Source organism: Harpia harpyja, chromosome 10, assembly GCF_026419915.1.
Source record: "Harpia harpyja isolate bHarHar1 chromosome 10, bHarHar1 primary haplotype, whole genome shotgun sequence".
NCBI lineage: Eukaryota > Metazoa > Chordata > Aves > Accipitriformes > Accipitridae > Harpia > Harpia harpyja.
The window spans coordinates 40182318-40199073 of record NC_068949.1 but is presented as its reverse complement, the minus strand read 5'-3'; the positions used below and the strand labels follow the sequence as shown (position 1 = coordinate 40199073).

At 43.5% G+C, this 16756-nt stretch overlaps 1 protein-coding gene and 1 long non-coding RNA gene across 2 annotated transcripts; one reads left to right on the top strand and one right to left on the bottom strand.

The window, feature by feature from the left end:
- Positions 1-3519: 3519 nt before the first annotated feature.
- On the bottom strand, positions 3520-8856 carry LOC128146828 (uncharacterized). The gene is made up of 3 exons (XR_008236855.1): positions 8637-8856; positions 5520-5654; positions 3520-4065 (listed from the first exon to the last, which is right to left on the bottom strand). It is a non-coding gene; the product is annotated as an uncharacterized LOC128146828 (long non-coding RNA).
- A 165-nt stretch (positions 8857-9021) lies between these two features.
- LOC128146827 (uncharacterized) lies at positions 9022-12600 on the top strand. The gene is made up of 2 exons (XM_052798661.1): positions 9022-9368; positions 11082-12600. The coding sequence occupies exons 1-2, from the start codon at positions 9153-9155 to the stop codon at positions 11607-11609; spliced, it is 744 nt and encodes a 247-aa protein (XP_052654621.1). The 5' UTR covers positions 9022-9152; the 3' UTR covers positions 11610-12600.
- Positions 12601-16756: the final 4156 nt, after the last annotated feature.

Here is a 16756-nt window from a genome sequence, read left to right as displayed (position 1 = left end):
GCGTGCAGGCCGCGCTTTGCTTCGGGGGGGTGTCGGGTTATTTTGGGGTTTAGGGGTTTCTGCGTGTTGTTCCCGGGGCGGTCTGAGGTGAAATCACAGGCGTTAGGGTGTGTGGGTTTTTGTTGCGCGCTCGCAAAGGAGCGCAGAGGGACAGTTTTTGGGGGGGGGGGGGGGTCCACATCGTAGCCCCTGCCCGCAGCCACCAGCACCTCAGAGGTCCGTCTCCACAAGGCCAGAGGAGCCCGGGGGTGGAATGGCGGGTGGGGAAGCCAAATAAAGACTCAGTGGAAGGGACACCTTGTCCTGGGCCCCTCTCAGGTCTGTCCCGGGAGAGCTGTCAGCCCCATTGTCCAAGCGGGAAATCCATCGGGATGAGTCAATGCCAGAGCGCCTTTTGGACTGAGGGGAGTTTCTTTATGGGATGACCAGGGGAAGAACCAAGGGCAGGGAAATGGAGGTGATGTAGGTCATTTTGGGGAGGAACAAGTGTGGGAAAACAGAGGGATAAATGGGATAAAAAAGGCTGGTCCCGTCTAAATCACTTTCCTGTCGGAACGCTGGCCGTGCCCTGCGTTGGTCTGGCCGTGCCCTGTGCCCGGTCAGCACGGGTTGGCGGCCCTGCGTGTCTGCGGCGGCAGGAACAGGCGAGAACAGAGCGAGTGGACGTAAGCGCCAGCGACTGGAGTGGGACCAGGGTCACGGGGGCCCCTGTGTCTGTGGAGCCGGCAGCTGGAGCGAGCGCGAGCGGGCAAGCGAGCGGCAGCGCAGATCAAGCTGGCGAGTGGGTGAGTCTCTAAGGGTGAGCCCGTGGGAGAAGCTGGCTGTCAGAGGGACAAGGGGAGTCCCAGCCGCTGCCAGAGAGACCGTGGGGTCTGGGGATCTGTATGGCCAGCCATTTATGTATTTTTTATATGCATATGTGTGTGCGTTCTGTGTATGTGTGCCCACTGGGAATACACACTCCCGGTTGGACCTGGGGTCACGGAGCTGCGGCAGCCCTGCTTCTCCTGGGCTTTCGGATCTGGACCGATTTCCCCCAACCTGTAAACACCAAGTGGGGTGCTACGTCCCTGCCTGCCCGCACAGGACTGCTCAGAGCACTGCTTGTCAGCCGTGGGGAATGGCTTGCTTAGTGCTGGCTGCCAGGAGATGATGTCTGAAAGCGCTTTTAGCCCTGGGAGTTGCAGGCAAAGCTCCGTCTCTGGCTGACCGGGACAGTGGAGGGTCCACAGAGGCTGCTTGTGAGGGGAATGGGATGTAGCTCAGGCATGCTGGAGCTCCACTTTCTGCTTGAAGTAGAGAAAACCACCTTCCCCGTGCCCCCATTTCAAGGCCAGTAGCTGGCAGAAGGATCCCACAGTGCCAGCTGAGGTCGCAAGAGGCAAGGCAAGGTGACTTATCAGCACAGGGGACGGCTGGAAGGAAAGCAGTACACCAAGACAGGATATTTCTGGAGGATTTTGCCTGTGTTCGGGTATCATCCATACAGTCTCACAGACCTCAAACAGAACCGAATCCACTTGCGTTTGAGGACCTGCCTGATTTTTAACACTCCTTTGCTAACTTCAAACTGCCTTTTTATTAATCCCTCTTTCCCAGCTGATTTAGCACAGGGGATCTTCAACTTTCCATGGAAAATTATCTGGAGGGTTCGGGTCTCCTGGGAAACGAACAGAGATAACAGTCCTGAGGGTCTTCTCTGAAACTGCCCTCCTACCCAATAACAGAGAAGGCAGACATAACCCGTACCTTCCTTCTCCAGCAGGAAGCAGTTGCAGCAACATTGTCCCAGCAATGACATTTTTTTCTGGTCACCAAGGGAGCAGTCCTAGGGAAAGCAGCCTGGGCTTTCTAATCATGTTCTTGACTCTCATTCCCTGCCTGTGATATTTTTGGTAGCACTGACAAAAGTGGACATCGTGGATGGGCTTTGCATTGACTCGCAAATACTGTCCTGATACTGGAGATTGCCCTATATTAGCTTCTATCTGAAAAGAGATGGAGTTGCAAACAGAGCTGTTTCCAGAAAGTGCAGATGATCAGAATACCAGGCACTCACTGCATGGGGCCAAAGGGCATCGCTTGTTAGAATATTGACCTGTTATCACTGATGTGACTTACGTGTCAATACTTATCTCTCTTTGCTTTCCTCTTCGTACAAGCAATTTCCACAGACAGCCATGCTGAGGTGGAGAGTTAAAGCTGAGCTCATGTACTGTCAGCTTCTTTGCCACCATTTCTACAGGCGTCTTGGCCAACTGTGGCGAAGATGTACTAGATGGAGTGGTTGTGATAGCAGCAGAAACAGAGGTGGGGAGGCCGGTTTGTTTGTTTCTGTGTGAGGAGAGAGGAAATAGGAGGCAGGGTGTGGAGGGAAGATGGAGGAGAAGTGAATGGGAGCAGAGCGGCTGGGAGGAAGGAAGGTGATGTGTTCATATCTAGACTTGTTAGCAAGCGCAGCATGCAAGCGTCAGGAAAAAAATCAAGTAAATACCACCAAGAGAAAAAGCAGACAGGGAATCGGAACATGTGTGAGCAGGTGAGACAAGAAATCACCTGTCTTTTGGGGGTTGTTATGTACTTCCCCAAAAGAGGAGGAATTACCCCAGCTGAAGATGCAGGGATCCCAGGAGGTATACCTTCCCTCCCTCCTTTGGCTCTGTATGGCTGATACCACTCGGTACAGCTGATGAACCTCTCAAGTCTTCATTGCTCTCATGCTTTTGCAGCTCAGTTTGTCACCAAGAAGCAACACCTGATAAGGGCAGAAGGACAGAAATATGGTAGTCCTGAGCCTGCTGAGGTACCCCAATGAGCGTGGGAAGGTCCTTTAGTGACACTGTGCTTCAGCAAGGTTCATCTGCGTGCAGTTTGTAGCTCAACACAGTCCAGGTACTGAACACAGACAAAATGAATGCATCTGGTGGAGCAGATTGGACCAGATCTGTATCTGTGACAAGCAGTTTATGACTTTTAATATGACTTTCGCTCTATTTTACCTCTACCCTGGATTTTACTCAGCTGTAGATTCACTAATGCCTCCTTGTGCTTTAGAAGTTGCCATGGGATGAAGGTGGGTGGATGAGGCACATCATGGAATAAGCACATTAGCTTAATGCACCTGAAATGCCTGGCAGTGTCAGCACTGTCATTAAGTGTCCACCTTTAGTTTCCAGAATTAATCCCTCATAGAGGGAGAAGGCTGCTTCTATACCTTTTGGAGCGCTTTTCTTGAAGATGTGCAATGTTGTAAATGTGCTACAAAACTGCCACCAGGGTCAACAGATTCAGGTGAATTCATTCTTAACACAGACCAGCTGCAAGTGGAGACAAGGACATCCCATGCTGAACATTGCTGGCCCAGAGGGATCAGCGCTTTCCCTGTGCTTTCAGTCACCCAGCCAGGAAGCTCAGAAACCTGTATTCAAAAAACAGGAAAAGAAACAAAGAAAGAAAAGCCCCGAGAGCCTTGTTCTGGGGAACGCAGTGGCAAACCTCACAGCTTCACAGCTGCTTTATTCCATAACACAAAGGGTTACACTCGTCTGCTCCACTTGAGATGCTCATGTTGGAAAGTTTGTGCAGAAGGATAGCGGAATATAAATCAGAGTATTCATCACAAACACCCATAGCATTGCTCCCAAGTCAGCTTCACATGTACTGAGAAATGTGGGTCTTCTCCTCTTGTAGCTCTGCTCTTAGATTGCAATTCCCCTCCTAGGAGTGCAGGAGTTACATGTTTTATTCTTTTTCCATCTATTATTTAACATCCACTTCTAATACTTTACTTCCTGAACTCTAAGCATCCCTAATCCCTTTCCTGTACTCCAATCTACAGTCAATTTAAAAAAGAATCAGAAGCACTGAGAGATATAAATGTAATTGTGGCTCAACCTAGTCAGTGAATGTTTGCTTCAGGTTTAAAGCTGGTGATTATGACAAAAATCTCGCTATCTGGGCCAAGAGTCTCTGGTGAAAATCCAATAGTAAACATGCCACGTGAGGCAAGCATTTGACATCTGCAAACGGGTGCCATCTGTTTCTTCTTTTAAGAGTATTAGCCATCTAAGAAAGGAAAAGAGATGCATGCAACTTAGTCTGAGGTCAAAAGAGTGCGAGTGAGATCAGGGTTTTGATTGCCAAGTAAAATAGTGTATAGATTCACCCCCCCGACACACACTGCTTTCTTTTGCAAGTGGAGGGAAGATACTTGCAGTAGACACAAAGTCATACCACCCAGATTTGGGGGAAGTCTGGATGCAGAGGCAGCGATACAACCCAGGCTTCTTTTTAGGGCTAGACCAAAGCCTTTTCTAAATAAGGAACTGAGCAACCTCAGAAGCCAAAAATTTTGACTCAACCTTTTGCAATTCTGCTTCTGCTCCCACCCCCAACCACTCATCTCTGGGCAAGGAACAGCTCATTGCTTCTCTTTTCCTGACACACTTTGCTCCCAGAGTTACTGTTCATCTCCTTGGTCAGTAGGTAATGGAGCCGGTGCGCTCAACTCTTGTCTCTCCCACCTCCTGGCATTGCTTCAGGCCCCCAGGTTGCCACGGGAGCTTCGGCTCTGCCTTACCGAGGATTTGGGACTAACTTCCCTGGCTCCGTTCTTAAGCATTACAAACTAGCGCTTTTCACAGTTTAACAAAAACTCTTTCTGGTTTAAAGGCTTTACATCACGTAATACCGGAGTGCTCTTGGTGCAAGATCGATGGCCGTAGGGAAGCACCAGCCTGTTCCGTGGGCACCAACTACCAGCTTACGCAGCAGCTGTAAGAGGGAGAGGTTTTGCTGAGCTGTGGGCTGTTGCAGCAGGACTGTTGCTGGTCCTCAGGCAGACTCTGGCATGTTTGTAGTACAGGGCAGTGTGCTGTAGCAGTGACATCCCTTTAACAGCAAGGAAGAAGGGATTTGCTGTGCAATTCGCTTTGCTCTCTTTGGGACTTTGCTTATGCTCACAGTCTTACAAGAGAGCATCTTTCTGGCTTTTGGTGCAGGTTGTAGCAGCTTTTAAAGCTGCAGCTCTTGGATTCAGGGAATTAAATGGAAACCTCAGGTTTCATTTAAAAATAAACAACAGCAAATGCCCCTTGATTGTGGTTAGCTCTAAAAAATTAATTAAACCATCACAAAATGTATTCAACTCATTTGGGATTTTTGTCAGACAAGGCAGCCCATGTTGGGAATGGCAGGTTGAAGAGTATGGCAACAGCCGTACTGGGCAGAGACAAACCAAGGCTGAGGCATGGGGGAAATGCCAGTGGTACTGAAATGTTAGTAACAATTTATACAAGTAAATACAAGTGAAAATTAGTCTCAACTTACTGGGAAATGTGGTCACAGATGACAGCATGGCTGCACTGACTATGGAGTGATGGAGTCAAGACCCAGAGGAACCCAGAGTGAGCAGCAGATTTAGGACTCTGACCATTAAGAGAAGGCAAACCACATTTGACCAGCCCAAGTGCCTACTCTGACAAAATGACTGGTTATGTGGATGAAGGGATGTAACATACCTTGACTTCAGTAAGAGGTCAGCAGATTACAGTCACAGAAGTTACCCTAGTGTAGATGGTAGGGAAGGAGCTTCTTCTCCTTTGTTGCAGAAAACTGTGTAGCCTTCAAAGTGTTGTAGCTTCATGAGGCCGATACTGTGGGAATGAATCCATACTTTTATAACGCAGGTTAGACAACTAGGAGATATTAATGACATTACGTATGTGATAAAAATTATCATTAAGTGAGCATAGCTTTTCTTTTTGCTGCAAAGAATTTAATAATTTATATAAAGAATGTGACACCATGTATTTATTACTTGGTTTTGGATCTGGTTTTGGACCCCACATCCAGTTTTGGATTTGGATTTCTATTAGCACCTATGTCATTCAGTGGTACTTTGAAAAACAAAACATTTCAGTTTTGCAATTTATGATTAATTGGGAATGTTATCAATCATTCATCTTACTTATGATACTTAAAGGTTGGGTATAAAAATACACTAGTTCTTATTTGTTGAAGGGATAGCAGAGAAAATGTAAATAGTTAACAATGGCGGGGCTTATAGAAACTTAAACAGTTCCTTGCATGATTTTTCTTTTGAGTGATTTACTCCTAAGGCAGAAGAACTGAGATTCATGGCCATAACCTGTTCATGCAAACTGCTGTAAGCAATGCTGGCATACCTGACATGAGGAATAATGTGACTCTCCATTTAAAAAAAAAGACCTTTTGAAAACAGTGTAAAGGTTAGGATATAAGGTGGGTAACTAATGAAACCTACACGCTGCTGGAAGTCATGTTTCTTTTCACCGGAGGATCAAAGGTTAATGTAAAGTTTCATGTTAAACAGGATAGAGAGCTTTGCTGAAAAGAGAATTACCTTGGCCCCACTGTATGCAGTAATGATATGGTACAAGAAGGAACACGGGATTATAAAAGAACAGACTCCGTGAGCTCCAATTTTAGACTGCAGGAGTAGAATCAGAACCTCCCATTAAAACAGTAATGTGGGACTTTTTTTTTAAAGCTCCATGCAAGTCACACATTGTATGTAGCACTCACATATTCATTAAGCACAATGAGCAATTACAGATTAAAAGCTGCTGGTGTCTCACTTCAACCAGGCAAATGCTTTCGGGGAAGAAGAGGGAATGGGTTTTGATAATAAGAGGTTTTCAGGCTGCAAGTTTAAATGGAAAGAGGGAACTCTTTACCGTGTCAACAATAACGGTACATCTGCAGGTCCCCTGCAAAGCCTCTACACTTACAATAGATCACATCTCCTAGAGCAGCTGTGTCAGTGGCAGCTTTTTTGCACAGTTCTTATTTCTCTGAATCAAATGACAACTGTGGGCAGTACCATGAATACCTTGATCTGTGAAATAATAAAGCTCTCTGTTGCCAGTGAAATTAGTTTGACTCCTGTTGCTGTGGTTTTTTTCTCCTCCTCTGCAGGGTAAGGCATATTCTGCCACCAGTCAGATTGCACACTACTTGTCCCTGCACGGCTGAAGCAGTTTAGACCTGGAGGTAGTGACTTGGCCTGAAGACTCACAGACAAGACCCACCTCCTGCCTGTCCACAGTGACTTGTTGGTCCAGGTTTGCCTGGAACATATCCCCGAAACAACTGTGGCTCAGAGAATATCTGAAAGATCTGGGAAGGAGGAGTAGTAAAAATAAATAATATTTTTTTTTCTGCTAAATGGGACCAGGAAAGTCTTTTAGGGGGAAATTTGGTGCCAAGAAGCCTTGTTAAAGCTTTGTTAATTTTTCTCAGGTACTCCTAGCAAGACCACATTGTACTTCTGTATTAAGGTACCATTATGTATACAACAACAGCGCGAATAATCAGGGCTGCATCAGGGATGACTCATAGTTCTATTACTTTGTGAGCACCGTGACATCTCTACATGCAAATTGTTACCATCAGCCTCGTACGTGAATTTGCGTGTGGACACAGACCCTGATCCGTGATATACTGGTGTGGGTGTAGCTGAAACGGTCATTCATACTGAGAGTTTTGCTATCTGCGTGAGAATCATTTTACCCCCAAATAAAAAAATGCCAGAGCCAGAGCTGGTAAAAAGTGGTGTTGCACCTTTGCATTTGGATAGTTTAGGGCTGGACGTAACAGTTTGCGTGAGTTCTTTACTTACGCCTGACCTGCTTTTGTCCAGAAGCCAGGTGGGTGTTGCTATTGAGGGTTCTGCCCTGAGCCTGCCAAGCTGCCATCTGCCAGATAGTCTAAAGCACTAACCTGAATCCAGCTGATGGTCTCATGGATAAGATCCAAAGCTCTTTACAGCTCACAGTCAGTGCTTTGAATACGTGCATGCAAATGTTTATGGATACCCTGGATGGATATGGATTTCTAGCTCATCCAGGACATCCACAAATATTTGCATGCACGTATTCAGAGCGTGCAAATATTTATGGATACCTCGAATAAGCTAGAAGCCCTGGAGGTTGAGGGGATTGTAAATCCCCTCCGTCCTACCTTCCATAAGCACCAGTGAGCACAGTAATTACTCCATGGCAGGTGATGGAGAAGAGGCTGTTCTTCCCTCAGTGCCAATGCTCTGCGTGCAAACTGGCCACAGTGGGACAGTGGATGGAGGTGCTGCCCTCCAAATGGCAGCAGATGTCCGCTGTCACTGTGGACAATAAAGAGCCCCGTGCTGCCAAAGTTTATGACGTACCAACTATTGCAACTACATACATTTATCTGTTTCTAGCAGACGATACCACTAACGTATCTTCAAATCAAAACCATGGAGCTGTTTCCCGGACTGCCCTTCATCTATGATATTTAGGTTGTAAGCCGTTCAGGGCAGCTATTGCTTCTCACTGTGAACATTTTCACAGCTTTGGCTGAAAGGAGTCTTGCCCTTACCATGGCCACTTGCCAAATCTGCACTGGTGCTGGGCTGTTGGAAGGCAGTGCATCCCTCTCCGGACACGGCTACACAAACAGCAAGGCAGTTTGGATCTCCCCAGATCTTTGGGGCTGTAGCCCATCTCCAACCACACTGAGGAAGCCTCGTGGCATAGGATTTCTTGGAAGGAATTTTTTATTACAGCTTTCTACACTGTCTTTCTTGACCTGTTGGTTAATTGTGTTGATTTACTTACCTTTTGCCTTGCTGAGCAAAAGCCCTTAATGTTTTGCTGCCAGGGATCCCTCGTCAGAAGGGCAGTGATCTGCCTGCTCCAATGTAAGCTGAGTGACAACAGCTCCTGTGTGTGGGCTGTTGATCTTCTCTAATCGCTGCCGCGTCAGCAGTCACATTAGGCTGTCTGAGATGATGGCATGAGACTTTGTAATCCCTGCAAATTCCCCCCTCACCTGAGCCCTTTGCGTTCATGGTTTGGATTTACCGACCTTCTGTGAAGAGCTTTCAGAGGATAAAAGTGGCATTAATTGTTTGAGGGTTCCAGACCTCAGTGAAGGCATCACTTGCCTATGATCTCTGCGGATCCAGTTTAGCAAGAGTCGTACTGCTCAGAGCTGTTAGACTGTCTGCTGGCACTCAACGTTACAGACTCTCACGGAGCTCACTAGTATGAGATTATGCATTAGAGGAAAAAGAGGAGAGAGAATTATTCCAGAATACAGATTGCTTCCAAACTCTTCTGAATCGTGCTGAAATGGAAGGACCTGCTGCAGTGATGTGCCTGAGAACTTGCTATATAAAAGACTGTAAACCACTCCATTTTGCTGAAAATCCATCTGAGCTGGGACAATCCCATCTCTCCAGGAACTGCAGTTGCTCTCGTAGGTTGATGAAACAAAGGCGGTCAAACAGTATTAGCATGTGCACCTTGCCCATCATCCCAGAATATCCAGGCTTCCAGGACATTAAGGTTTGTATGCAAAAACTCTCTTTGCAATATATGATAACTACTACCCATTCTTCTGTTAGAGTAACCCCCCTTCCTCCTGCTAAGTTGATACTTGATATGGTAGTAAGTTTTGGGCTGTGTTTTGGTGTAGAAAAGCTTAACCTGAAACACTTTTATTCTGCCACATTATTAAGTTGATTATTACATTGATTATTCATTTTTAAACCATTTTTTAAGGTTTGAGGTAGGAAGGAGAGACTACTTTTTAGTCAAGTTTTAGTGTTCTTCAATTACCTAACTTATTCCAAAAGTACAACCACTCTAGGCAGGGTCATTAGATTTGCTGGGTCCCTTCCAGGATGAAGTGTGATGGAATAGTGAGAGATCAAAAACTTGATTACTTTTCAGTTTACATGGCATGTCCAACCCGCTATTTCTTGTTTGCGCTCAATGTTTTTCATTCATTACCAGTAGGCAACATGCCAGATGCTGATGATGGAGTGCCCTACCGAGACATTGCTGGGCTCTGAAACCAGATTTGTGGCTGGACCCTTAGCAAGTATCTAGACTTAATTAGCAATTGTCAAAAACTGCATGAATGATGGCTTTTTTTTTATACCAAAGGCATTGTCAGGCATAATAAATGATTGCAAAATGTTCCATGATCCCGCTGTGGCTGTCATCTACATACAGTATAGTCTTTCTTTTTATTGATTTGAAACAGTAATATAATATAATATAAAATATTTCTTCCTTCAAGCTGAACTGCTAAGGTTTTTCAGAGAAAAAACTTGGTGTACAGAAACCAGCTGTTGCTCGTGGTAGCTTGAGACAGGCTGGGGTGTCTTGGAATAGCTGCGAGAAAGGTGGAAATGACAGAGCAGTAACTTTGAAAACCCAGGAGTCATTTAACTGTGGACACAGGCAATCTTTTGCATGGTGAATTTCTAGCAAACTTGTTTGGCACTCATTGACTTTCACAGTCAATAAAAGGACTCGCAGCATGGGTGTTCCCCTGAAATCAACATAAAGACACCCACTGATGTCAGTGGGAGCTGGATCAGGCCTTTGTTTGACTATTCAAGTAACTGAGGTATTAAATTGGTTGGTTAACAAGGAGCTGGGCATCCTACGATGGGAAAGGAGGAGAAGACTCCACGCACATCTACGATATGCTGTGGGGTAATAATAATAAACTTCATAGTTTTAAGATGTAGAAATGTACTGTATGTGAAAATTGCAATTCTTGTAATATTACAGTGCAATTCAGAGCAGAGTTACCTGGGAGTATGGAAAGGGAAAAAAAGAACAAAATTTCTTACAAGTGGGATCTGGATTTGCCATGGGAAACAGCAGCTGCAGGCTAATGAGATTTGACAAGGATAAACCTTAAGTTCTGTTAATACAGACAGGTGAGAGATTCTTTCAGAAAATTAGGTTTTCGGAGAGGCTACATGAAATTGTAGCAGTACATGACAGTCAGTGGGAAGTACATATGCTCAGCATTGTTTAACCTCAGCCTAATGGACTCCTGTTCCAGAGAGGGATTGGTAGCAAACTCCTAGGTCTTCAGGGAACTTGGGTTAAGAACCTAAACCTTCCTCAACAGCTGTTTATTGTATGGAGCCATACACTTAAGATCCTTTTGCTACTTAAGCCAGCATATTTTAATTCAGATTTCCTTCTCCCTTCTGTCCCCAATCCTGCTTCTCCCTCCCCCCCTATTTTAAATAGTTATCAAGAAATTATTCGGAAACTCCAGCCTTCAACCGACTTTTCCAAGATTTGGAAAGGGGAAAGAGCTCCTCATCACAGCTGAACAATTTTCCAAATAGAGCTTCATTAGTCCATTGCTTGGGGGGCTCTTCAAGAGGCTACCTGAAAGGCCACCCGACAACCAGCAGTGGCTTCCATGATAAACCATTGCAAGAGTATTTCAACGAGAGACTAATGGAGCTCAGGAACTATGAAAGTAAGAGGTCTAATAGGAAGACAAAAGTATTTGCTGATAAGAACCAGAATGCCTTCCTCACCCGCAGAGGATGTCGGCGCAGAAGCAGCTGCAGTGCTGTGGTAATGATTGGGCACGGCAAGGAGAGTGAAGAGTCCTGCAGCTCAGCAAATCAAGACGAAAAAAAAGCGATCGAGCGTAACGATCAAGAGGAAACCCAGAATGTCCTGGACCTCTGCAAGGGTGACATCTTGGACATTTTGACAATGCACATCGCTGCTCCCCTAGAAGCATTTGTGCAAAAAAAATGACACCGGAGCTGGTTACAGCTTTTCATGCAGTCCTGAAAACCAGGAAGATTTGTTGCTGTTCAGCGCCGTTCTGACTTAAGTAGTTCATGTATGTCAGTGCACTCTGACACAGAAATGTGCTTGTTTGTGGGAGAAAATATTCTCTCATTTTGTGTTCTTGATTAACATTGCATATATTTGTTTTCAATTATTTTCCGCAAAGAATTAGTATAATTGAGGCATAGTTGTGACTTATTATATACAGACAGCAGTGTTCTAAATATGTGCACATATTACTTGAATTCTTAAGTTGCCTTAAAAAAAGGTGATTAGTGTCAGAGGAGCAGCTGGGTTTCCTATTGTGCAGTTTGTATTAGCTAATCTGAAGAAAGACTGTTGTGTTCTGCCTAGTTACTTTGCTTGTTTTAAGCCTGTTGGTTTTTATCATGTCACTTTGGCCCAACTCATTTATGGTGATGTTTTGCACAGATGCAAACAGTTGATGAGAAATGATTGATTTTCACTGGTTGCCACGTGTAATCCCAGGTGGATCACTGTAAGTGTTTGATGCATGAAGAAGCAAACACAGATGTAAGTTTTACTTTTAAATATGATTGGCCATTATGGTTTCATTTGCAGACTCAAAAACCTTTGACTTAAAAAGCACTACAAGGACAAAGAGGAAAAAAATGCTAGATTTAAGTGGGACTGATGGAATTAAGTATGAAAGAAGGCTCCTTCCCTCCTTTCTACTGCAAATATGAGAACAATATAGCAAATTCCTAATGTAATCTGAACTTCAAATTGTTATTGTATTTTAGTGCTTATCGTGGTCATCTAAGTATACAATGTCAGCTGCAGCTGAATCTTTTTATTATGTGAAATGTCAATGTTTAATTCCACAGTACTCTGACTGAATATCAGACCCCAAGCAGGGCAATTATTTTAAGCTTCCAGAAAGAACTACTGCTGCCTGTGGTACCATTGGCAATAAATTCCTCATTACAGTGTTGGTTTGAGTTGATGTTTCTCTCTTTGCTTTCAAACTTGTTTTAATGTGAGTTAACAAGTAAGCCATCCCCCCGGCTAGACCTCATCCCTTCCAGTGCTGGCTTCTTTCCATCTCCTTGTTCCTCCCATTTCTTCAGCCCTGGTGAAACTTGCCCCAAGGTGCATCTTGTGCCTTCTACAGTTCATACTTTCCCTCTTCCCAGTACTCACCTATTTGCAGAAATATTTCTTCTACTGCGCTGCCTCCTCAGCTCTTGGGCCTCTTATTTCAGGACATGGTTTAGTGGGCATGGTGGTGTTGGGTTGACGGTTGGACTCGATGATCTTAAAGGTCTTTTCCAACCTAAATGATTCTATGATTCAATGATTTCTGTCTTTCAGAGCGTGTGAGTGAATATATGCAGAGAGGAGAGGGCAGATTAAGGAATCTCTCACATCCCTCCTGCCAGGCCCCTCAGGAAACAACCAAGAGTTCCCCCCCAAAAAGGGAAGGGAAACATAAGACTCATTCCACACCCCTTCCCCAATCCTGGGATCAATAGCATCTAAGGGAACCGAGATGGGATACGGAGAGCTCTCAGTCCTTTGTGTGTGGGAGAAAGCATTATATAGTTAGGCTAAATGAATTTTTCAGAATTCACAATTGCCTTACTGCTGTAAATGGAGGGGAACAGCCAATTAGGTGAGATTTTCCCTGAAGGAAAATATTTTTTTTTAGATTTAAATGAAAGTCTGAAACACATAATGTATTAGCAGATGCCATAGAGGGGATGCATCTGGTTTTCATTGTAAATCTGCCAGAGGTTAGTTTCTCCTCTAGGAGCAAATGCATAATAATAACATAGTATTATGTGAGGGCGTAATAATAACAGTGCATAAGGAGAAGGGAACAATATTAATGGAACACAGGCAACATTAATTCTTTCTTTTCTTAATCGTGTGGCTTTGCACCCTTGAATGTGTGCTTTTGAAGTTTCACTTTGCAAGTCACTTCCTACCTACAAGCTTTTTAAAAAAGACAAACTGCCTGCCTTCCTGCTCCTGATATTTTAATCATTATCACACTGCAATGACCCCAGCTTAGCAGGTCTGGAGCATCCTGAGCCTCTCTGCAGACCTCTGCCATATAAGCTAACAACAGAGGTACATGGAGCCTTGCACTGTTAGGGTGCTACTGATGTCTGCTGACAGCAGAGGAACAAACTTCCCTTCAATTAAGAAAAAATTTAGCAGTGATAAACTGCAACTAAAAAAAAAAAATAGAAAATCAAGTAAAATCTACCCAAGCATCTGCAAATGGGCTATTCAAGTTGCTCAGCTTCTGCGGCAGAGTTATCCTTCTCCACTCAAGACAAGTCAGAGCACCAGTTTTTATTAGGCCCTATTTTAATTTTATTTTTTACTTTTACTGTATACCAAATATGAAATAGAATTACAAAACCCAACAAATTAGACACTGACTTGGCAGAAACTTGTATTGTCTCCTCCCCCAGAAGCACCCCATAGACCTGAAATTGCACAGTCAGGCCCATTTATGGTATTTTTTCATCTGTAAAGCACCCTAAGGGATTAAAAAAGTTGCCATTTTTTTTTTTTAATTGGATTTCCTTCAAAATAGTGTAATGACTTTCCTCTGAGTAGCTGCGCATCTCCCGCCAGAGATAGTGGAAAAGTCTAAGGAAGATTACATCTCCCAGGAGGGAACATATCTAGATGTTGCTGTACAGAAAGGACATCCAGTTACAGAAAGAACAAAACCACTAAGAACTGTTAGAGAAGGAATAAAATTTCATCTCACATCCTCTCAGATTGTTAAAATCTTGTGAAAAATGGCTTGGGTTTGTTTGGAAAGTGATAATATGCATGACCTGAATTTATGTAGTCTATTACCTTAGGTTTTACTGAGTTTAGCTGTTGGATGTAGCTGCTGCTTTCATGCAGATAATCTGTTTTCACAATGTTCTTTCATGAAACTTGATGCAAACACTGTTTGCCATTAGCAGTCTCATAAAAATATTCTTTATGCTTCTTTGAAAAATTCTTCTTTCTCCTCTTAAAGAAAAAGCACTGCACCACTTTCCTCCTGGTGATTTTGCAGCTACGCGTTAGCTTTGTTTTAGATCTTTCTGTACGGAATATTGAAGAGCACGCTTGGTTGGTTGCTGTTGTTTTCCGTCTCTAAACGTTTTCTCTCTGCCTAATTGGAGCTTAGGCAAAAAGTCCTCTGTAGAGGCTCGTAAATCAGCCAGTGCTCAACTCAAAAAAAATAGTTCATGTCTTCTGAAGCCTGTGTCCCTAGTAGCGATTTTGTCATCCTTTCCTTGAACTTATTTTTAAGGTCATAAAGGTTTCGTTGTCTGACATTTTGCAGTGCAGAGGAAGGCTGAGGATGTGAGGATGGAAGGCAGAGGAAGGACCTCTCAGGGGAAAGACAACCTGCTTACAGATGAGAATTTGAACCTCCACAAAGTGAGGTAAAACCTCACTTTGGTTTTCAGTTCCCTCAGTCTCTGTGAAGGTGTGATGGGACAGAAAATACGAAAGACAGTAATATTAAAACATATGAAGCCACAAAGGCTTCTAGCAAGATATGGGCTGCATCCCACTCTCACTGTAATCATCTTCAAGATCCCAAGGATGTGAGGAAGCTCCATTTGATTACATGCCTCATTAAAGCAAAACGTATAGTTTTCATGTATTTAAATTAAGGAATTTATTAAAAAAAAACAAAGCCAAAAAAACAATCAAAACAGTGGTTTGATCTAGATACAGCAGCACTGTGACATTACTAGGACATTATGTACGAAGAATCCAAGCAGCCATAGAACACAGAAGCCTTTATCTTCAGTAACAATCTCAAAATGAAACTAGCTTCATCAAACAATGTTAAAGATCTCCCTGGAAAGAGAAACAAAACCAAACAGACCCTCCCCACCCCTAACCCTGTGGATACTAGAATGATTTTGTTTTGTACAATACCAACAGCCACTAGCTCTTCTAATTGAGAACACTTGCTTTAATTTATTACAAAAATGATCTGTTGAGTCAGTTATGAAAGACAACTTTTAACATTGCTTTAGAAGTGTCTGCTCCTCTTATAGACTACAGTATTAGAAGTGCTTAAAAACATTTAATCCTGGATATGCTCTTGAAATTCAATCAGAAGGATATTCTGTGTGCGTTTATATACCAAATATGATTTTTAATTTTTAAAGCAGGTGAAAAGACTAACCCTAATATGAAACTGCAATTTTACAATTTAATTATTAGTCAGATATGGGCAACCACATGATAGTTCATGAAATCTTTAGGTCTATCTACATTGCTCAGAAACACAAAATAAAGTTTTTACAACTTTCACCTTCAAAAGGCTAAAATGTTAAGTCTTTTAGAAGAGTGTCCAGTGTTTAAAAGAAATGCAATTAAGGGAGACCGCATTCAATACACATGAAACGTAACTCGGTTGAGCTTGCTAATAAACATATCTAACAGCTGCGTGTGGGGTGATGAGAAAGGAAAAACACATTTGTCATCCAGCCACTACCTGAAATGTTTCTTCTCTGGAAGTTAATCTTCTCTACAGGACCGCTGATTCTCCAGAAAACCTGGAGTTCCCCTTTGGAGCCCGTTGATCCCAAGCACGTGGTCGCCTCTTTTGTTTCCATAGCTGGGCAGTGAGTTGACCCAATGTTTGCCACAGATGCATCTTTGTGACTTCACGCAGCATCTCACTTAATTGGTACCTAGGGATTTGTTTGCAGGCTTGGCCAAAAAAGTTGAACCAATGAATGCTATTTCGTTCTCTTCCTCATAGCTATTTATTTCCAATATAAAAAAGAGGAAGTGTTCGTGTGAATGCTGCAATTACTAGCTAGCTCTTAAATAACAAACGAATACTTTAACATTTGCACTGTCATCCCATCTTCTGTTGGAGATGTCTTTACAGAAGCCCAGTGCATTCTGTTTCAATATCTCTAAGGAACTAAGACAAACCAATAACAAAAAAGAGCCCTAATTTACAAGAGTCATCTCCCTAGTCGTGTAAATAAGAGCAGCTATATTAAGCCTATTTCACTTAAATAATAACACAAAGAATTGATATTGATCTGTTTTATGCACAGACTCCAAAGTGCTTTCTATTGATAGACAGAGAGCAT